At 31.9% G+C, this 23963-nt stretch overlaps 1 protein-coding gene across 10 annotated transcripts in view; it reads left to right on the top strand.

Annotated features, from left to right (window-relative positions):
* Positions 1-21448, top strand: part of RalGPS (Ral GEF with PH domain and SH3 binding motif) — a 43924-nt gene extending 22476 nt beyond the window's left edge. For 9 of the 10 annotated variants that reach the window (XM_089695933.1, XM_089695896.1, XM_089695884.1 and 6 more), the window contains 11 exons: positions 208-338; positions 2100-2373; positions 7218-7381; positions 8561-8703; positions 11896-12106; positions 12688-12897; positions 13934-13987; positions 16373-16504; positions 17014-17178; positions 17903-18043; positions 18936-21448. In XM_089695933.1, the coding sequence (XP_089552059.1) occupies positions 244-338; positions 2100-2373; positions 7218-7381; positions 8561-8703; positions 11896-12106; positions 12688-12897; positions 13934-13987; positions 16373-16504; positions 17014-17178; positions 17903-18043; positions 18936-19038 (1692 nt within the window). In that variant the 5' untranslated portion in view covers positions 208-243 and the 3' untranslated portion in view covers positions 19039-21448. The remainder of the gene's footprint in view (positions 1-207; positions 339-2099; positions 2374-7217; positions 7382-8560; positions 8704-11895; positions 12107-12687; positions 12898-13933; positions 13988-16372; positions 16505-17013; positions 17179-17902; positions 18044-18935) is intronic. The other variant, XM_089695918.1, reaches the window with a different exon arrangement.
* The last annotated feature ends 2515 nt before the right edge of the window (positions 21449-23963 follow it).

Below are 23963 nucleotides of genomic sequence, written 5' to 3'. Positions count from 1 at the left end.
ATATTACTATGCTATAGATACCATAAAATAATTCATTTTCAACCTAGATTCTATTTATAAATTGAAATGAAAAATTTTAGATTTATAGGTAGTTTATTTGTTTAATAATATATGTTATTTTAATGAATTTTTATTTTTATTTAAAAATTTATGACTACACATGACTTCTTGCTTGTTTGTTAGTAAAATAACTTGATTCAATTTTAGCATGAAGATGAAGAAGATTGGCCACTTGATGATAAAATGTCGTGCAAACAAACAGCAAAGAAGCCAGTGAACGCAGCAAGCAAACCACAGGGACCCGCCAAGGATGACTGTGCCTGTTATTACAACTATGGGTATGTATCTCTTGAATAACTTGACTTATTATCTAACAGAATATCTTAATATATATAAATCTCGTGTCACAATGTTTGTCCTCAATGGACTCCTAAACCACTTAACCGATTATAATAAAATTCGCACACCATGTGCAGTTCGATCCAACTTGAGAGATAGGATAGTTTAAACATGTAGGTACCACGGGCGAAGCCGGGGCGGACCGCTAGTTAAATAAAATAACTCTATTAATGTTGGTAATAACATTAGATCATTCCTTTATTGTTCTTGCAATGAATCTGCTAAAGTAATCAAACAGTTATTATGTTTCCCACATGATTGTAATAAGATTGTGCATTTAGTAATATGCTTTTTTTATTTTTTAACTTTATAAATTAGGTCCAATGTTAATTATTGTTTAGTTTTCTTTCTTCTTTTGTAGTATTGCATTATACATATATTATACTAGCGGTCCGCCCCGGCTTCGCCCGTGGTACCTACATGTTTAAACTATCCTATCTCTCAAGTTGGATCAAACTGCACATGGTGTGCGAATTTTATTATAATCGGTTAAGTGGTTTAGGAGTCCATTGAGGACAAACATAGTGACACGAAATTTATATATATTTAGATGTATAATGAAATATATACTTTAAAACAGTTTTAAAAAAGCAGTAACAGACATCACCAATTCAATAATTTCTTAGTTTACCATACACATTCTCACCACACTACACCATTATACACTACACACACAGTACACACACTCACACATCCATACCAAACATTCTATAATGGGTACGTTTTCCTCTTTTTTGTATACCATGTCCAAAAAAAAAAATATATATTAATTTTTTCCACTTTGTCATTGTTATAATTAAAATTAATGTAAAACTACTGTCACATTAATTGTCTTATTATTGGTATTCCTTTTTATTGGCGTATTGTTTTGTTAAAGTTAATTATAAATATTGTAATACAAATAGCTGTAAGGAATCTATGTATGTAAAAAATAAATAAATAAATAAATAAAAATACCATCAAATATAATTATCATACATATTTTATGGGGAGATTAAAGTTAAATAATACAAAAACAATGTATTTTGTAAAAATAAACATGTTTTTTTGAATATATTGGGTCGCGCATCTTGACGAGATTCCTCGTTATCTCAAATCTCTAAACACCCACATTTAGCAGTCAAAGGAAGCAGTTGATTTGTTCAGTTAGTATTTATGTATCATGAAGTCATGCTCATATTATGTAGATTGTTTCTAAACCGAATATGTACTACATTTTTAGTTCTTAATATATTATATACATAAATGTAAATACCATAGTAAGTATAACTGTTATGTGTTACATTAACAAATAAGGTGAAGATTCTAATTCTATTTCATAATACTTTTTCCTAACACACTAAGTAATGCACTCTTGATTGTGACTACATATTATATTGTTTCATAATTCTTAAATGATTACTGAAACAACCAAATAAGCCTGAGCAGAAACATGAATCCAATAATTTATATTGATTAATCTATACCTTATTCAGAACTAAGTTTCATTGTCATACAATTGTTATCATTACATATTTAAGTTAATATTATGCTATAGTTCTGTTATTATTGTGTCATTAAGGAAGGTGGACCCCAAAATACAGGCTGTCCTAGTTTGGGGTCCAAATGTGACATGTTTGTACCTAACCCACAAATTGTTCAATAAATGATTTTTTTATTTTATTTTTTATTTATATTCTAAGCTTATTAAATCATTTCAGTCTCGGAGACGCCACAACAAACAGACAGAATGACCCTGTATACCAGTACAAGACCAATAGCCTGCCAGCGACTGGTATTATACAAACATGGGACAACCTGGTGTGTTCTGCGTTACGAATATCACCAGAGGATATAGCCAATCAGCTGTCGTTGTTGGATCTATCGTGCTTCAAAGCGATACGGCCAGAGGAGTTGGTTAACTGTGGGTGGACTAAAGTGAACAAAGCTACTGTGGCACCCAATGTTGTGGCGTTCACGAAGAGGTTTAATAGGGTGAGTGGTCTTTATAATCTACTAATACACATAAATTTAAATAAACAATTACAAACAAAAAAAACAACATCTGTCTTACCACATAAAACTTTAGACCGGGTTTTACTTTACGTGCAGGTTCTCTTTAATCTGGTTTTGTCGTATTTCACATCGACAACTATTAAAGTGACAGATCCCTGGTTTAAAGTTAGACTGTGTTTAAATTGTTTTGTGGTAATACCACATAACTCTTATGATGCACTATTTCTGACTTGGTTTAAGTCAGAAACAGTGCATCATGAATGGTTTTCAGTACGGCTTGTACTCAGGATCTACTCAATAAAACAAACCAGTTAGGGTGACTTGTCAATCTATGACGGAATTATTGATAGATGAAAATAGCCCTTTAATTATTGAAATATTCAACACAAATGCTTACAATGAAAAATGAATTGAGTTTCTTTCTTGTAGCCTGTAGGTATTTGATCCATTGAAATGTTACAGTTTTTAGGCCTGACCTTGAGTTTTTTAGAAGACGCAATTTTATTTTTTTGATGTGTAGGGGGGGTCAGTGTGAAGCTAAAACCAAGTTTGTGGGGTCGCCACCCTTGTCCCATGGCCGCCATCTTGAAAATAGCGGTTGAAATGGTTTTAACGATATATCTCTTAAACTATTTATCTGATAATAAAACAATTGTAACATTATTTGTTGCAAATTAAATTCTCTACAACTTTGATTCAGTAACTTTTTGTCGTAGAACTATAAATAAAAAAGTTATAAGTGAAAATGTTCAGAAATTAGAGATGTTTATATTTTTCAATAAAACTTTTTTTTTATAAGTTTACGAAGAAATTATATCAGACCATTTTTGTAGATTGTTTTTCGTAGAACAACTTTTATATACAACATTTTTTCATTACGTCAATAGCTAAGGTTTTACAGCGCTCAGAAGTGAGTACTATTTTTCAGTAGTAACTATACATAATAAATTGGCTATTGGCTCTTTTCCCAGACTCCACAACAATGGAAGCACACTGCAGAACATTTCAGCCCTGCTTTTCGACGTAAAAAAAAACGGCACTTCCAGACCTCCTGGGTTGTGGAGAAAAGATTCAATAATTAATTATTAATAATATTGTAAAATTAATTATTAAAAATATTATTATAACAAAAATAAAATAATTACTGGCGACAAATTATTATTAGTACACACATAATATATCGTATTCTGTATAGTAAAGAGTACTTAAAATAGTACTCACTTCGGATGGCTGTAAAACCTTAGCTATTTACTTAATGAAAAAATGTTGTAAATAAAAGTTGTTCTACGAAAAACAATCTACAAAAATGGTCTGATATAATTTCTTCGTAAACTTATAAAAAAAAAGTTTTATTGAAAAATATAAACATCTCTAATTTCTGAACATTTTCACTTATAACTTTTTTGTTTATAGTTCTACGACAAAAAGTTACTGAACCTAAGTTGTAGAGAATTTAATTTGCAACGAATAATGTTAACATTGTTTTATTATCAGATAAATAGTTTAAGTGATATATCGTAAAAACCATTTCAATCGCTATTTTCAAGATGGCGGCCGTGGGACAAGGGTGGCGACCCCACAAACTTGGTGATAGCTTCACACTGACCCCCCCTACACATCAAAAAAATAAAATTGCGTCCTCTAAAAAATGCGACCCCAAATGTAACTTTTCAATGGACCAATTCGTTATTGACTATTAAGCGCTTATAAATACGATTTGTTAATTTCCAACCACGTTATACTAAATCAAAGAAAACCTAATTAGTGAATGCCGAATGGGTATCATAAACAATACATTCTTGACACTATTATATTCCGATATATAATTACATAAGCAATTGTATGATGAATAAGGAATGCATTCATAAGATTTTAAAACGATATGCCTGATATAAATGGTGTGTATTCATTGCAAGTTAATAATAATATTGAAGGCATGCCAAATTAAATGTATGTTTTTAAATATGTAGGTCAATAATTAAGAATACCCCTTTTTTATTTAGATAGTTTCAAGCATATTAAATTCAACGAGATAGTATCTAGTTGCCGTTTTGCGATTTATACTGACTACATAAAACAAGAAATAAGTATGTTCGGTGTTGTCGTAAATAGTGAATAATTCCTGTCATATTACATACTAACTGCTCCGCGCGGTTTCACTCCCGTGGCTCCACTCCTGTTAGTCGTAGTGTGATGAAATATAGCCTATAACCTTCCTCGATAAATGGGCTATCTAACACCGAAAGAATTTTTCAAATCGGACCAGTAGTTCCCGAGATTAGCGCGTTCAAACAAACTTCAGCTTTATAATATTAGTATAGATAAATACTGAGTCAACTTCGTCTTCATCAACACGCGAGCACTATTATCAAACAATAATAATAATTTAATAATAATTTAAATTAATAATTAATAATAACGTAATTTCTCTAATAACTTACTTTAACATGATTGTAACAAATAGTTTTATAGATTAATTATATTATCAGTCGCTATTTTTTGTCTAAATAATTTTCTAATTAATCATGAAAATATTTGAGTTAGATCGACGTTCATAATGATCTTACACTTATTTACTTAAAAAAATATTATTTATTAAATTAATTATCAAATATAAAAACGTAATCCAGGACGTAAAGAATATTCCATCCCTATCCTGTAGTTTTTTCACACGAGCAAATATAATCGTACATAATGTAATATTGTTATCAGTAACCACCCACTTGTGAATCGTCGGTTATGACGGATTCTTTGTTTGTTTCAAGGTAATCGGTTACTTCCTTGTTTTATTTGATTTTGGTCTATATACGATCGTTTATTTACTTGCTAAATTATTGCTAATTAGTTGAGTATCTTGTGTACTAGGTGGCGAACATGCGGGTTCACGTCTTTTTTATTTTCAGGTTATGTGTAGGATAATTAACTAATAGTGTTGTATTTATATTTTAAATTAAATTCGTTTATGACTTAATTAAATGCATGTTGATCTAAAATATGTTATGTGATTATTAAGGAATAATCGTAATAAAGATTTTTAAGTTTACCAATTGTGAACCTACGTTAAAATTTGTAACATAGTGTTGTTGTGCTGTGTGACATAAACACATTCAGCTTTATTATATTACTAGCGGTCCGCCCCGGCTTCGCCCGTGGTACCTACATGTTTAAACTATCCTATCTCTCAAGTTGGATCGAACTGCACATGGTGTGCGAATTTTATTATAATCGGTTAAGTGGTTTAGGAGTCCATTGAGGACAAACATTGTGACACGAGATTTATTATATTAAGAAGATAGGATAGACAAGTCAACCATTTTGATCGTAACTATACACAACCCGAGCACCAAGTAGTTAATTTAACTCCCGCTCACAATAAGTTTAGTATCGACGATGCATCAGGCAGTATATTGGTTCTGACAATATACCGGAAATTGGATTTTACTTTGTTATATTATAAGAAGAAAAAACAATGTTTTTAATGCGTAGTTCTGCATAATTTATCTGTGTCAAGACTAGAAATTTAACGGGATCAGCATTCGATACGCGTTGGTCAATTATTGAGATTGAGACGTCTAATAATTCGCGAAAGTTTTAAAAAGGTTTTAATATCTCTTGAATCTTGATCTACTATTAGTTACTGTCTTAATCTTAAACTTATTTATAAATCTTTTAGCTTTTTAGTGTAAAAAATATTATTGGCAAAAGTTGCATTGTTTAATTTAGAATTGTATATTTAATAGATTAGAATATTTTACATGAGTAGGCAATGTAAGAGATCTCAAAACAACCGGATGTTGTAGACTTATTAGTTGGAATGTCTATTCGGCATATCCATATATAAAGAATAACATCTTATAACAATAACATTTACCTACACTGTAACAAGAGATGTTTACATTTGAGGTTGATGCGAAATGTGACGATCATTCAACTTATAATCTAGCGAGACTAAAAAAAAATTTAACCTATTTTATATATTCAACTTATTCTATTATAATAATAATAGGGATGTATTTAAAATATTTAATCGTAGTTATTATTTCATATAGAGAGTAATTTTTGTGACCTTAATTTGAGCTGTAATTCTTCTATTTACAATATCACAAAATTCTTTATAGATTTTTAGATATTTTTACAATACAAAATATTTAACTTTATTGATATGTGTATGTCCGTTATTTTATTGATTTGTTTCCGTTACCACAAGGTCTAGTCAAATATTCATCAATGTCAAACACGTATGTAACGTATGAAAAATCAATAAAGGGAATTTCTAAGCTAGTTTCAACATGAAATTATCTACTATATAAAAATAAGTCGTGTTTTCCTTCCGCTATAACTCCAGAACGCACGAACCGATTTCTACGGTTTTGCATTCGTTGGAAAGGTCTCGGGCACCGTGAGGTTTATAGCAAAGAAAAGGTGTTTCTGGTGGCGAAACGGAGTTCGCCCGGTTTGCTAGTGTAATATACAAATGATAGATTAAACGAAGGCCATTGTTATATTTCGATTCAATTTAGTTGTTATAATACTTGAGGCCAAAAACAAGTACCTATTTCTATAACTTGTTATATTCTGGTATATAAGCTACAACACTGCCGAGTATCGTCAAAATACCTTTAGATGTAATCGCGTGAATGACGAACAAACATACATAAATCAATTCTCACAAACTTTTACGTTTATTCCTTTGCGTAGTTTTAAAGAAATAACCATACAAAGTCGCTTTATCTGTCCCTATGTAGGGACAAAAGGTCAAGTTTTATACTATGTAGTATATTATAATTTTTTGAAAGTATTAGCCAATTATAAATGAATTTCAGGTAAGCTTCTGGACGGTGCAAGAGATACTGAACGGGCAGTCACCGAAGGCGAGAGCGGAGACATTGGCACATTTCATAAAGGTCGCGAAGAAGCTGTACGATCTGAACAACTTGCACTCACTCTTCGCGGTTATATCAGCGCTCCATAGTGCAAGCATCTACAGGTGAACAGCCTTGTATATTTGTGACTCTTTGTATTTTTATTTGCTGTGTAGTTCTATGACTCTTTTTAATTAACTTCAAAAAAGGTTTTCAATTGGACTGTGTTTTTTTAGGTTTGTAACCTCAAGACTTTCGAGTGCGTGAACCGATTTTGGTGAATCTTTTTTTATTTCAAAGCTAGTGCTTACCGGTTGGTTCATTTAAATGTTGTCCATTTCTGACCATTTGAAGGCAGTTTAGTTTTTTGTTTAAAATGAACAAAAAACTAAACTATGATAAAGGTATTTTTTAATTTTTATTCGTATGTGAATTCGTTTATCAGACGGTGCATATAATTCCTGTGACTCGTCAAAATTCTTATTGATATATACGAGACAAACATCAAACATGCATCCGTAAGCAAAAGGAATTTTAAAACAGGATATGATTAACATCCGTTCCTATTTTATTCTTTGCACAAAGACACGGTGGTTTTTATTGCAGATTTCAAAGCTTTTTTGTGTTTGAAATATATTAAACGAAAGAGCAACTATGGAGTTTCTTGCCGGTTCTTCTCCATAGATACTGCTTTCCGAATCGGTAGTAAATGTTAAAAATATGTAATGACGATTCGAAAGTACTTCTAAAAGAAGACTAATTGAATAAATAAATGTTTGAGTTTGAGTTTAATATGATAAATGCGAAAGTAACTCTGTCTGTCTGTCTGTCTGTCTGTCTGTTACGCTTTCCCGATTAAACCTCTCAACCGATTTGGATGAAATTTGGCACAGATAATCTTTAGACCCTGAGAAAGAACATAGGCTAACTTTTATTGCGAAATATGTACCACGGGCGAAGCCGGGGCGGACCGCTAGTACTTTATATATTTCTTGGTTTATTTAATTTGATATAATATACATAATAAAAAAATAAACCGCCTTCAAATTGTCAGAGCTAGACAAAGTTCAAATGGGACCAACTAGAAGGTTTGTGTCAGCTTTCAAATAATAAAAGAATCATCGAAATCGGTTCACTCATTCGAAAGATGGTAACAATCTTAAAAAAAAAAAAAAACTACAGTCAAAAGGAGAACCTACTACTCCTTTCTCTTAACTCGTAAAATGGTGATAACAAATTATGGAGTTTAATATAGTATTTTTTTTATTTTATGCAGATGTCTAATATTTTGCTTTATTCAATAGACTATCAAAAACATGGGCGTGTCTATCGAAAAAGGACAAGCAATCGTTCGACAAGATGGCGGAGTTGTTCGGCGAAAAAGACAACTGGACCGCGCTCAGAGAGTACATGAGGAGTATACCCTTACCCTGCATACCATATTTAGGTAAGATTCACTTGTATATAGCCAACATACCGCCCGCGGCTTTGCCCGCGTTATTGATATTTAAATTTTGCACTAAAACTTTCCGAAAAACAAACTATCCATTGGTGAAAAGATAATAAAAATCGGTGCAGTCGTTTTTTGATCTTTTATTGTTTGCGATAGAATTTTGCGTTCTCCATTTTACTAATATTAGAGAGAAAGAAGAAGCAAGAAAAAATTCTTTTACTTATATTTGGGTTAATTTCAAATCTAAAGAAATTACAATTATATGTAATGATGTAATCCATACTTTTTATTGCATAATGACAGGGCCAATAACCATTATTAATATAGGCATTCAGTAGGAAAGTGGAACAGACTCTTATCAAATAATAGTCTCATGACATTCACGGGGATTTCCCTAAGATAAAATATATATTTAAATAAGGAAAATTTATTATACCCAGTTTTATATTTATGATGTATTCTGTACTAGCTGTTAGCCGCGGCTTCGCTCCCGATGTTATCAGAAATTCCCAAAGCCGAATTTTTCATTGCAGTAAAAAGTAGACTAAATCTCTCTCTAGCCTCCTAACTATCCCCTCACCTTAATATTTAACTTTTCAATTGATCCGTTGCGACGTGAAAGAGAAACAAACAAACAAAATCCAACATTTATAATATTAGTAAGTCAAGTATCTAAGGATGTAATCCATACTATCCATACTATATTAATTATATTAATTAATATTATAAATGCGAAAGTAACCCTGTCTGTTTGTCTTGTTACTCAATCACGCCTAATCTACTGAACCAATTTTCATGAAATTAACATGGTATGGAGATATTTTGATACCCGAGAAAGGACATAGGCTACTTTTTATCCCGGGAAAATGACGCAATCCCGGAAATCCCACGGGAACGGGAACTATGCGGGTTTTTCTTTGACTGCGCGGGTGAAGCCGCGGGCGGAAACTTAGCTGCATAAAATATGCATGAATAAAATGATTTTCTAAACTACAGCTTAAGTAAGAATTATATATAAGAAAAAAAATAACATTGTTTGATGACGCAACAGGATATCTATTTATTCAAATATATTTATAGTTCCCGTAACAGATAAGAGAGTAATGTGTGTTTGTTCGTTATCGATGTGGCCGCATATCTTTTGCGTATTTTATTTTTTTTGCTGCTGTATTTATCGGTCAAATGGTTATGTTTGATTTTTTATAAATTGTTTATTGGTGAAGATAATATATTTGTGGCCTGTTAGATTTGTACTTACTTATAATTACTTACTACTTACTTATAATTTGAAATAGGCTCACTTGATACCTACAGATTGGATTTTAACAAAAAATTATGACGGATCCTTTCTCCATAAGCCGGGAGGGGTGCAGTATTTTACTTTTTTCAAACAATATTATACACTTATTGACTAACTTAATCCTTATTAGCAACTTTGTGATATAACTAGCGGTCCGCCCCGGCTTTGCCCGTGGTACCTACATGTTTAAACTATCCTATCTCTCAAGTTGGATCGAATTGCACATGGTGTGCGAATTTTATTATAATCGGTTAAGTGGTTTAGGAGTCCATTGAGGACAAACATTGTGACACGAGATTTATATATATTAAGATTCTTGTGTGTTGAAATAGTTAGAGAGTGACAAAGGCTACTTTTTACCGCTTACATTGTACACAGTCAATAAACAATTTACATATAATAGGTACTTAGTTAAAATAGTTCAGTTATTTCCGTATAACAAGAACAGACATCCTCATACATGCGGGTTTAAAATAAAATAATAAGATAAGACAGGTTATCTGCAGTGTTATCTCAACCTTAGTATATGCATTGTGCATCTGCGTACGAAAATTGACGCGTATGACTAAGCTAGTTCTTCATAGAAATACATTTATCTTTATTGTGTTTTCTTTGCGAATAAATAAGTTTTCTTATCCTGATATATTCTATTCTTAAAATAACTGTCAGTCAGAAAATTCTTATACTATGGCGTATGTACTAGTCGCTCATCCCGGCTTCGCCCGGGCTGGTCTGGGATAAAAAGGAATTAAAATATAGTTTATCTGACTTAGGGAAAATATAGCTTCCTGCTGAGGAAACAATTTTAGTGAAAGCATTACAAACATACATACAAAAATATAAATGTTTCCCCTTCTAATTTGTATAGATAGTCCAAGTTTAAATTTTTATACGGTGTTTTATAGAATTGTAAACTAGTTATAGATGATACTTAGGGCTGATTTTTCAATCCTTGGTTAAAACTTATTCATCGAATAACGTATTAAACTACCATTTCAAAAATGTATTCTAATTGTCCGTATATGACAGTTTCAGGTGACATTTTAAAATTTTCGTGTAATATTTTATTGGACGGATAAATATTTTTAACCAAGGATTGAAAAATCGGCCCTTAGTAACCTAAAAGATATAAAGTTAGTGTTAGCGATAGCTAATTTCAATTATTGAAAGAATTGCTTGTGAAACTTATACGTAATCTACATATTGCCCGTATGTTGTGATGAAACGTATGAAAATTAGAGCCTATTTGAATGCGAGCTTAGAACAATGCATAGTCACTGCAGTGGTGACACAAAATATGAGACGAAATTACTGACGCTACATGCCATATCCATATTTGGTGGCGCTTTATAAAATAATATTGAACTAATCGAATGACCTGTTGCTTACTATTTGTCTACAATTTTTTTTCATTTAATCTATATATATAAAAATGAAATTCGTTTCGCGTTGTCACGGCATCACGTGTGAACGGCTGAACCGATTTCGATAATTCTTTTTTTATTGTATTCCTTGAAGTACGAGGATGGTTCTTTTCTTATGTAGATAAAACGTAAATGTGTACCACGGGCGAAGCCGGGGCGGACCGTTAGTATATAATATAATAGCGATCTGTACCCTTTAATTATTGATGTAAAAATATATAGCTTGAAGTTTAAATTGTTTATATATTTTACCATCTTTGAAATTTGTATTCCCTCTGTCTTGAAATCCTAGACATAAAGGATATGATTTTTTTGTTAATAATTTTTAATAACATGGTAGTTATATTAAAAATTGTATTTGTTGTCTTAAAAATATCCACAGCTCATCATCATCTCACAGTCCACTGAATTTGAAACCTTTCAACCCGCGATCTAACTAATAAAACAACACAATTGTTCCAGGCATCTTCCTCACGGACCTAGTGTATATAGACATGGCGCATCCCGCGGGTTCCCCCCACCGGGCCACCAAGATGGCGGTCGTGCTGAAGGCCCTAGAACGGTACCAGACCTCCGAGTACGAGATACCACCTGTCGCACATGTGGCCAACTTCCTGAACAGCGTCCGGTATATTGAAGAGCTCCAGAAGTTTCTGGAAGACGATCAATATAAGTGAGTTTGTTTTGTGTATTAAGTGCAATAAGCATGCAATCAACAGAATTCCTCTACATTACCAATTTACAATAACTTACGTTCTGGTATAGTATACTATTTTTAAACCAACGTCCTAAATACGACGGAAGTTCAATAAAGCCTGGAATCGTCAAAAACCTTTAGCACACATCTTCAGCCCATATATTATGTTCGCACTGCTGGGACACGGGCTCCTATGAGGATACCGGATACAACCCACCACGATGGCTAAGTGCGGGTTGGCGGATGTCAAATGTCGTCGAACTTAAGACACGATAGGTTTAACTTTAGTTACGACTAGATTTTCGCCCGCGGCTTTGCCCGCTTTTTCAAAGGAAAACCCGCAGTTCCCGTTCCCGTGTGATTTCCGGGATAAAACCTATCCTATGTGTTAATCCAAGTTATATGTGTGCTAAATTTCATTGTAATCGGTTAAGTAGTTTTTACGTGGAAGAGTAACAAACATCCATACATCCATACTTACAAAATTTCGCCTTTATAATAGTATTAAGATTAGATACCTTTAGCACAAAATTAAAAAAAATGCTACAAATTTGCAGGTTATCCCTAAAGCTGGAGCCGCCGTCCCCCGTAGGCAGCCGTTCAGGGTCCAAAGATTCCATCATCAAGGAGGCCCCAGGGTCAGGGTCCAGCCCGTTCACGCTGTCCCCGTCGCACCGCCAGGGCTCCGGGTCCCTGCGGGGCCAAGGGACCTTCACGCAGAACAAGTTTGTGCCGACCCACCGGAAATGCAGATCGCTAGGATCCAAGTGAGTGATTTTTTTTGATATTTTTTGTAGTTTTTTTTGGAATTCACGTTTTTTTTTTAATTTTTTTTGGTGTGATAATTTCTTTCTTATATGGCAATTAGTAAATGTAAGGTTTTCGTGCTGAATTAAGTCTTTTGCAATGAGATTACCTTTTAAGGTACTTATAGATTCCTCAAGAATATTTGGGACCTAAAAATTTAACTAAATTAATTGCAAACAAATAAAACTTAATTTACTATTTAAATTGATAGTAACATTTGAATATGATATGCTTAATATTTTTAATTTCTCTTTCCAATACAGTCCCGTCAATTTTGTGTGTTTGTTCGAAGGGTAAGAAAAAAGTCCAAAAAATGGCTAAATGCATTGTGCATACATCGAACATTATGCTCCTTTCAATTAAAACTTCATGTCTCATTAGTGACTAATTTTATCTATTGTGTGGTGTGTTGTCAAACTCTTCCTTGGCCAAATATATCGATCTCATTACATTTTCGTAAAAAAATGGAATGAATTTAATAAAAAATCGAAGATTTATTGGTTTTCCAGAAGTAATATTACTGCATTATTTTGCGCCATTAATTCGTTTTACAGTATTAAATTAAAACATGTTCTAGGTAGGACTTTCAGGCCATTTTTCGATATATTTGGTCAAATGTAACATAAGTCTTTGATCCTTTCAGCCCTTCTTATTGTTATTTGTTGTTAGTTAAATCCACTTAGAACCGAGACATAATCATAGTGACGTTGTATGGTTGGTTATCTGATAGAATATGGCTTTAATATTATTGATTGGTTATTTTGTTTATAGTTAAAAAAGTTGATAAATATTTGTTTGATACACTTTTTGTTAAAAATCACAGGAACACAAGCCTTACAACTTAGAGGCAGTCATGTCTCAACCTTCGCTAAAAATAACTGTTAAACTCACACTTAAATACTATTTTCAAAAACGTAATAAAATCTAAATTAGCCTGAAAATGAGTCATTTTCCATTGGAATTAACCGTACAATTGTTTCAACAACCACCTACTAGGTTTCGAAGTGCGAGCTTGCCAAGAAATTTTCACAAGGTCAATTTTGGTGTTGGGTGAGTCGAATATGCTATAAGCCTGTGTATTGGTGTTAGTTTAGGATAACGACTTGGTATTGGGAATGCGATATTGGCGCCAAAAATTGTAATTGCGAGATTTCTGCAATGATTTAAGATGTAACCTTTGTTTGAAAGTTTTCTTCGGAAGTTCAGTTCAGTATTAGTCAAATTAGATTTCTAAAATGTTCTGTGATTTCAATCTTCGTTTAAAGAGTTAAATGTTTTCTTTGTATTGTGTAAGTACGTAAAAAATATTGTTGACTTTTTCGTCAGAACAAGTTTAAGTGGTGGGGATGGATAGTCAGGCTTTTGAAAATGAAACTTTTTTTATTAAACAAATTCTTAAAAATAATAATTTGATGACGATTCTATGAAGATATTTTGATTTTGACAAACGTTTTAATGTTACATAAAATGCATGATTATATACCATCATCACTGTTACTAATTGTTATTTTTTACAATTAACAAAACATGCCATGATACGCTTTTTAATAGCAATGCTTGTGGACATTAACATTCACTTGTTTTATTGTGTTTTTGGCGCCAATTTCATCGCTTTTTTAATTACCAAGAGAGCATGCTATTCGCCTATTGGGGAAAATCATACGATGGCTCAGTTAAATAATTATCAGATATGACATAATTATTATTAGACATGGGTTAGCACGGCTTATAAATACATTATACACAAAGTATCATGTTGTAAAAGGTATGCTTTTAAATCGCATTTAGTATTATAATAATGATTGCTAGGTATTTTAGATTATGAGTTGGCTTAACGTATTTAGAGGTTATTCTAAGAAGTTTTGTTAAGTTATTAAGATTTTGTAAAAAATTAATATATTGAATTCTAGACGAGTGGTGCTTTGCTCAGTTTTTATTGTATTTTATTGGTATGAATTTTATTTATATTTTTTATGAAGTTAAAGAAATTAATAATGACTTCGCGTCGGTTAAAATTATATATTTTTTAAGTATTATATTTTTAAAATAAATATAACTATAAAATAAAGGCTTATATGAAAATATGGTTATGTCTTGTGATATTAATATATCGTATATGTTATTTATGCATGCTTATTACCATTATTACCATCATTCAATTGCTTTTTCATATTTACAATTTTCATTGCTTTTTTTCAATAATACAAAATATTCTTTACTATGCTTCCAACTGCTAAAAATACAGTGTCATTGAGAAAGTTCAAGCTGATCACTATAATTTCTAATTTTATTGAAATAATTGTTGAGTGTAATTTCTTATGTTGTTTTATAAAAAAGGTCATTGAGGTATTTTTAATTTAATATCAAATATAATTTACACTACATGCTTATACAAATAAAAATAATAATAATTTCAATATGTGTGTTGTTCCTTGCATTATGTTCTTGCTATTTATTTTGCATGTATACTTTTTATTATAGATTTTAGATTTTTCAGTAATAAGGTAGTTAACTTATTAGTATGAAAGATTTGAAGTAATAACATGCATTTTTATTTTATTACTATTTAACCATTTATTGTGAATATCAGCATGGCTTGCCTTGAATGTAGGTTTAAAAACTTCAAAAAAACAAAATGTATGTTTCCCTTATTGCTAATAAATTTTACTAATGCATATAGTCAACTTACATAACTAACCTCATAAAATTATAACATTTCCTAAAGAATATTAACTAATAGCATAGTTCCTACAAAATTAATTCTAATAATATCAACTTGGTTATGTTTAAACTGGATTGAAAATAATGGTAGATAGTGCAATTATGTGATAATATGTACATATAACAATTACAACGAATGTGTAATTTAACATTATAGAGAGATGAACTAAAATACTAACAGATTTTATTGTAATATCATTCATTTTAATACTTTAACATATTAAAAGATGGGAACAATTTATTTCAGTAAGTACATAGGAGGCTTTTTTTTCGTAATATTATTAAATAGCATATTAATGATAGTCATATTATAAATAACATTAATCTCGAAGACTAAGAAGAGCAAGTGTATGTGGGTCGGCAACTATTTGGGTCACAAAAGTTTTGAGCCTTTGTGGTCAACCGATCTTGATATTATATTAAGTTCGATAATAATTGTGTAATATATTGTTAATATGATATTGATTTTAATCTGATTATAACATTAAATTTGCATCCTCTAAATAATTTGTTTCATGATTTTTTTCAAGACAACGCTATGAAATGAAATTTTTCTATACTTATGGTATTATAGTCGGGTAGTATAGGATATTATAGTAATCTTTTACTATCGTATTTTCAAAACGTAAGTTTTCGGTTCTCATGGTACTATAGTAACCTATACTTTAGTACCATTGTATAAGATTGAAATTACAAGAAACCATAATTTCGCAGTATATTCGGCAAGGGCCACTCGGAAGACAAGGATGGCAAGACGCCTGCCGGTTCAGTAAATTTACTGGATGATACTCTGCTGGAATCGCCTAGCTCTATGGTGGATAAGATTTCCGAATCGCTGCCTTTCACGTAAGAAATGTTTAAATTATTACTATTTTAGGGTAAGTTGTTCATGGTATATCTGATGAAGTAATATCAAGAGCTGTAGAAACAGAAAAAATAATAACTTGAGATAGTAGGAAGTTATATCTCAGCTCGATAAGATGTCTGAATTTCAGTGTTTTAGGTAATAACCAGAAAGACATACCCAGTGTATTTTACATGTTCTCTTATAAAACAATTTCAGCATTTTTATAACTAATATAATAATATGTAGTAATATTGACAATGTTTAGTAGCTTTGTGTAGAATAAGAAGAGTTATATTAAGTAATAAGGGTGTCTCCTTCAAAGGACTTCAATTTAAAGAGCTCAAAGTGACTTGAAGTATTGATTCTATTTGGCTCTAAAACAGCTCTGATTTAAGGAATTATAAATTCTGACTATTCTTTTACCAATTTAGATTCTAACTAGTCCTAAATAGGTCGGATCAACTCTCGATCATAAATTCTTGGTTTAAACATATCTTTCTCCATCCAGCGATCTCTCAACGGCAGAAGCAATAGGCTGCGACTACCAGAGCTACGTGCGACGGAAAACAATTGTTAAGGAGGGAAGGAAAATCTCACTGTCTTCTTGGCAACGCTATTGGTTGCAGCTCACGGCCAATATCATGATATTCTTCGCGTCCAAGTCTTTTAAGGGGTGAGCGTTTTTGTTTGTTATATTTCTTATATTTTATATGGTAATGCTTGAAATTATGTTTAAAATGAGAAAAACTTTGTGTTAATGTTTCGATCTATTGGTTTTTTTTGGTCTTTGAGCGTATCATATACATCATGTCATCGAAAAATGTAATATTCAAGCTAATAACTCACGGAGCGATTTTATACAGTGCCAGCCGCGGTCGTCGAAATGTGGTTTTATTTAAAACTCCGGAAAGGACCGTATAATACCGTATAAGACCGTATAATAACCGTTCTGTATCGGATCCGCAAATACTCCGCTGATGTAAAAAGCGTTGTAAAAAGTGCTCTTACTTTTTGATTATAAATCAAATTCCTATAAGACGATGGGCACGGTTGAAAAACTCCCCGTGAGCTCTTAGCCTCATTATTTATTTCGCTTTTCCTTTTAGATATTGATTTGTATAGATATTAAATAGTTATATGTTCTCTTTTATATGGTTATGGAGATAAAATACATTGAAATTATATTTGAAAAGAGAAAAGCTATGTGCTAATGTTCTTCAAATTCATTCGATCAATTGGCTTTTTTGGTATTTGAGCGTATCATATACACCATTATGATTTAAATATAATTCATCGTCATCGAAAATGTAACGAACAAAATCGTTCCGTGAGCTCTTAGCCTCCATATACATCCCACCTAGCCCACCCAATATCTAAACCACAATGTTGACCCACAGCACAACCCGCAGCGACTTCAGCAAGGAGCGCTGCAAGGTGCTGACGCTGCACGCGGGCTGGCGCGCCGTCTGGCTCGAAACAGAGGCCAGTGACGCGTTCCAGTTACTGGACCAGCACGCGCACACCGTGTACAAGTTCAAGTGAGTGCTACAGTCACTTAGGCCAATTTAGGTGTCTCGGAAAATAAATGTACCCAGTAAATTTGCATGTTAACATTGGTATTTTGGCATCATAAAGCATGATTCACGCTACATTGTACCGAGGTATAACGGTGTGTCAAATCTATACTAATATTATAAAGCTGAAGATTTTATTTGTTTGAACGCGCTAATCTCAGGAACCGGATCGTCAAACACAAAATAATTTTTCAAATCGGACCCTACCGGTCCGGTAATTCTTTCTTGTTAGATAGCCATATAACACATAGCTATAAGCTATACCTACCTATATCGTCACGCTAAGACCAACAGGAGCGTAGCAACGCGGGTAAAACCGCGGGACAAAGCTAGTGAAACAATATCTATACACATTTCAACGCAATGTCCCGTTCGGACCCCATCAAACAAAAAGTATACAATAATGTTTGATTAAGCCCCGGACGGAGCACGGCTCGGTCGTGAATCAGCCTTAAAACTGTTCGCAAAATTCTCATATCATTGGATGGTCGCAAGTTTTAAAGTCAGAGGAAAAGATCACAAAAAACGGTTGTTAAACATTATGGTGCCGGCGGCACACGGCCTTGTGCTGCAGTCGGAGGCGAGTTCACAGAATTACTTATATTTCAATGATCCACCTATCATAACGGGTAAAGGGAAATCATGTGCTTTTTCTGACAAAGCAAGACCCTTTTTTAGTATCTACCCAAGATCGAATCCAGGACCTTTCAATTCTACGCTGCACGTGTATCAATGTACCACAATAACAGTCAAATTTCATTTTTTTAAATTTATTTATAAATTTACACTTTTTATTAACACTAACTTAACATATTTTGGTGAATATAATTAGACTAATATTAATTTTTGTCCCCAGAACCGGGTCAGAAGCGATTGCAAAACAATGGGTGATGAAAATAAACGGCGTCACGAACAAAATGGTGCAACCCCTGCCGGCGAATCTCATGTCCTTCGAATAGCGTAAGCACTAGACTATGTTAGTGTTACACTATCTATTACTTAAGTGCAACTTACATGCGACTTAATTGCGACTTAAGTGTGTTTCAACTTTCAAGTACGGATTGCTACAATATAGTACACGGAAAAGTAATTTACGCAACTTTCTTGTAGATGGCAGGATACTGATTTTCGTCCCGTGTTTACTATGAAATAAGCAATATTTGTGTATAATTTTAGTATCGGTTGATTTTGCATGTTATTTATTGTATAATGTGCTAGGTCGGGTTCGTTTAACACGAATTTATACACAATATCTTCGAAACTGTAACGTGTTGAGTTTTTAAGGCGAGAACTTTCTGGAATTTTCTAGATATACAGCGAAGATAAATTGTTTTTGTCAATGTGTTGCATGTATGAAATTGTCAATACGGCAGTTGCTAAAAAAGTTGCATGGATAATGATTTTGAAGCGATAATTTTAAATACGATATTATACGTCAAGCGCTTGGAATTAGACAATAAAATCTATCATACAAGCGTTGAACAATTTGTATAGATATTTAGCGATAAGTTATTACTTATATGGGAAAACTTTCGATTTAACACTATATTCTTTTATGCATGTAGATTATAATTTTCAAGAGGCTTAATCTAGGTTATAAGTGCAAATGTGTTCGGAATCTCAGATTGCATTAGTGTGCAATGTGTCCGCTAGGTGGCGTTATTCCTAATTACGAAAAACATGATTTTTCGTATGCCCCTATGTATGTTTGCGGTTTATGAATGATATCGGAAACTAATATGCTTGCCAAAAAATTATTTCGCACGGAAAAGTATAAGTACAAGTGGTTTTTTTACCTTACGTATAATATTATCTGTGTACTGTAAGTTATTTTTTTGTTTCTATTTCGGTATTATTTTGTTTATTTAAATTTATGTTTTTGTTTGAAATTTGTGTTTAATTATAATGAGCTACTGATTTTCTTTTTTTGGTTAAAAAGAAATCGGAATTTTTTACGTAAATTGTCTCAAATTAATTTATAAATACGGATATGGCAGCCAATGATTACCTTTTATAAACAGTTATAGAGGTCGCAGGTTCGATTCAGCAAAATAGTAATTTGAAATATTTTAAATACAAATAATTGATTCCATATTATATTAAGGGCCGATTTTTCAATCCTTAGTTAAAACTTATTCATCGAATATCGTATTAAACAACCACTTTAAAAATGTGTTACTTGCCCACTTTTTGACAGTTTTTAGGTGACATCTGTATATTATTGTGTAATACTTTGTTGGACAGATAAGATTTTACCAAGGATTGAAAAATCAGACCTAAAACATTTTATTGTCCGGTTTATCGCGTCAATTACTGATCTATTAAATGTCAAAATTCTCTTAGTGAATAAATATTTTTACGTTTGTACAGGACGAAATATTATGATCAATAAAGGGGAGAAAGGGGTAATGGGAGTGTCTTTTAAAAACACCTCTTAGTCTTCGTTTTCACAGTCTTGAAAATATAATTTTCCCTTCCTCTCATATATCTGTTTAATTTTTCTTGTCTATTCTTAATTTCTTTTGGCTTCTTACATATAGTTTTGTACTTTTCTGTCGCTGCTCCTTTTTTAATTATTTTCATTATTTTCTGGTCTTACAAGGCTTTGAAGGTACTGTTCTGTAAATGTAATGCACTTTCAAAATTTTACAAACCTAATCTCATGCATCTACATATTGCTATTCAATGAAAAAAATATATTTTTCAATTATTATTTTACAACTGACTTCAAAAAAGGAGTCTTTCAAGTCGACAGTATATTTGGTTTTTTACCTCAGAACTTTCGATTGGATGAACAGATTTTGATGTTTTTTTTTATAATATTACTGAGTGGACACGATCATACCTTCCAAGCGCTTGGCGTAAGCTTAGCGGACTATGGCAAGGGTGTTGTGACCACGATGGCCCACTGACTCCCATCACTTCTCTTCCTTTACTTTGATTGTGATATTCGTAAATCTGTTCAAATTCATTGTCACAAATTTAGATTATTTTTAAAGTAACTGTATTATATAGTTTATTTCGGAATAAATTTTCAGAGATAATACATATACTTTAATAATTAATAAATAAGTAATTGACGTAGATATTAAATTTCATATTCAATTTGTCACTTAACATAAAAAGTACACTATATACCGTCACTTTAGTGAAAACATATCTTGGTTCACTCGAATACGTATGGTGTTATTTTTTGTTTTTTTTTGTTATGTTTATCCTAAGTGCTAGTGACGTCACTAAAATTAATTTAAAATCATCTCAGTCTAATTTTGTACACCAGTGATTTTAAATTAAATTTAGTTTGTCACCTTATACTCAACTCGAATGTTTTTTTTTATTTAATAAATCATATATTTTTGTATCATTTTATTTTTGTTTTTTTTTATTTCTTCCTTTCCTTTTATTTATTTGGCATTCTTAAATTTTATTATTGGGAGGTGTATAGGAAATATAATAACTAAAATATAATAACACTACCATTTGTTCACTATTAACAAACTTTTTTGGGTAGCCTTTTAATAACGTGACGTCACAAGTGTCGATGTTTTATAAATTACTGATAAAGTTTGAATCTAACCTAAAAGTATTGAAACAAATATGAATGTTCATAATCTAATCGCCAATTATACTTATGATTCTAATGAATAGGTATAGGTTGTAGGCGTTTGTTATAGGTATCCAATATCCATATACCTAACACATGAGATACAATTTTTGTGTATAATTTAATCAATTATCGTACTAATTACGATGCTCAATAAACTTTTCAAGTTATATCCCATATTCCTGCAAGATATTTGTTATGTACAACAGTTAAGATCTTAAAAACCCACTGTCTTTAGATCGAAGCCTTCAAGCGGATTGTAGCAAGCATATCTGTTAAATTCACAGCCAAATGTTCTAGAACATTCCAGAATTTAAAAAAAAAGTCGGTCAAATTTTAACGAAAACTAAGACATAATAGTTTATAAAAGTTTACGCAAGCAAATGGCGCGAAGCGGATTGTATTGCGAAAACTAAATAAAACTGCGTGAAATGGAATATCGCAAATGGTAATGGATCCGTGCTTGCTTTTTAGATATTCATTTGTTTTAATTTTTCTTACATGTATATAAGCATATTATTTCAATAAACAACTTAATTTTCGTTATTAAATTATTTAAACGTGATATTTATTCCTCAAATCACTACATAGTATAAAACAAAGTCGCTTTCTCCCCGTCCCTTTAAGCTTAAATCTCTAACTACGCAACGGATTTTGTTGCGGTTTTTTAAAAGATAGAGTGTTTCAAGAGGAAGGTTTTAGTATATAATTTATTAGGTTTTAGACAAAGCGGGCGAAGCCGCGGGCGGTAAGCTTGTTTATTATAAGAAGAGCGAGGAGAAATAAAAAAATGTATTCCCTTTTCTTTTAGAAATTTCGCGATGTGCGTTAGTCGCATAGGTCTTACCACAGACTAATAATAATATATACTAGGTCTTACTAACCATAAAAATACCTACATATTGATTAGTAGGAAAAGCGAAACTCAAAGAAAAAGCAGTCTAGTGTAATATCCCTCGTAATAAATGTTGTTTCAAGGATCACGACATAGTGCACAAATGTGTCTCGACTCCAGAATTTAATTAACTACGTAGTCGGATGAAACGAAATCCGATAGGACTACGAAGTTCTACACTTTGTTTTATTAAGCTCGCCAATCAGATTACGTAGTCTTTCTATGTTTTATAATTTTTCTTTAAATTAGGTATGTTTTGCTTTAGCATCAAAATTCTCATCAAAGATGAAATCTATAAGGAGATTATTTTGACGTAATCAATAAAATAATATCAGTATTATGTATTAAGTAGATAATTTTAAAAATAATGTTCTATACAAAAAAATAGCAATAGGCACTTTTATCAGTTTAAAAAAAACACACAATACTATTCCAAGATTTAACTCATAACATTGCACCTCAACCACCCACCAAATAATTTCTAACATATCTCAGAAATAGAGTAAACAACATTTGCAAAGCGTTTATAAAATCCAGGCTAAACGTACAATTAAATGTACGTCACTATCTACTATGAATTTTCGCTCTCCACGTCATATGTAGGTGACCCAAAAGCCTATAGGCTGAACAATACCTCAATGGAGTCGGATAACGCAAAATTGCAAAGCTTTTAAAAGCTTTACGAGAATGCATTCTCATAATGCTTGGGTATATCGAATATAGAGGGATTTGTAAACGAAAAGCATAGTTATTCGGTTCATAGTATCTATTGTATTTTATCGCTGGCAGGTGTATTAGTGTTATTAATACCTTTTTATACTTATCTACATTAACTCTTCAGACCAATATAAAATGAAAATATAATTTGGAAAATCCAAAAGTGCACGCCTCATAATTTTTTTTGAATAAATATTTATTAATTATTATTTTTGTTTATTTAATAACAATTAAACCACATCGAATCAGACCCTGAAAAATGAAAGGGTTCTATTCCTGAGCATACTCAAGCGTAAGAGAAAAAAAAAGACTCGATTAGTAAAGTATTTCGGTCGCTATCGTGTTAACAAGAAAAAGGATCCGCACATACAGACACACGGACGTCCAAGACAGAACTTTTTTAAACTGTTTTTTAACTAGTTTAAATAACAAAAATGACATCAAAAATATCATGAACGTTAAAAATAGTGTTTTTTCTTAATATGTGTGTGTATGTATTATCTTACAAGTGCAATGTATGATACATAAAGACATTTTAAGTTTGAAAAATCAGATGTTTTGCGCGAAGTGACAGTAGTACCCACCTCAACGCTTCGCTTATGAGGCGTGCAATACAAACACATAATTGTTGCTACAAATTGCTACAAGTTAAAAGTACCTACAAATTA

Source organism: Colias philodice, chromosome 1 (assembly GCF_061535455.1).
Source record: "Colias philodice isolate Cphi_HAF_F1 chromosome 1, ilColPhil1 Martin Lab GWU primary, whole genome shotgun sequence".
NCBI lineage: Eukaryota > Metazoa > Arthropoda > Insecta > Lepidoptera > Pieridae > Colias > Colias philodice.
The sequence above is the reverse complement of the archived record's forward strand: the minus strand, read 5'-3'. Positions and strand labels throughout refer to the sequence as shown.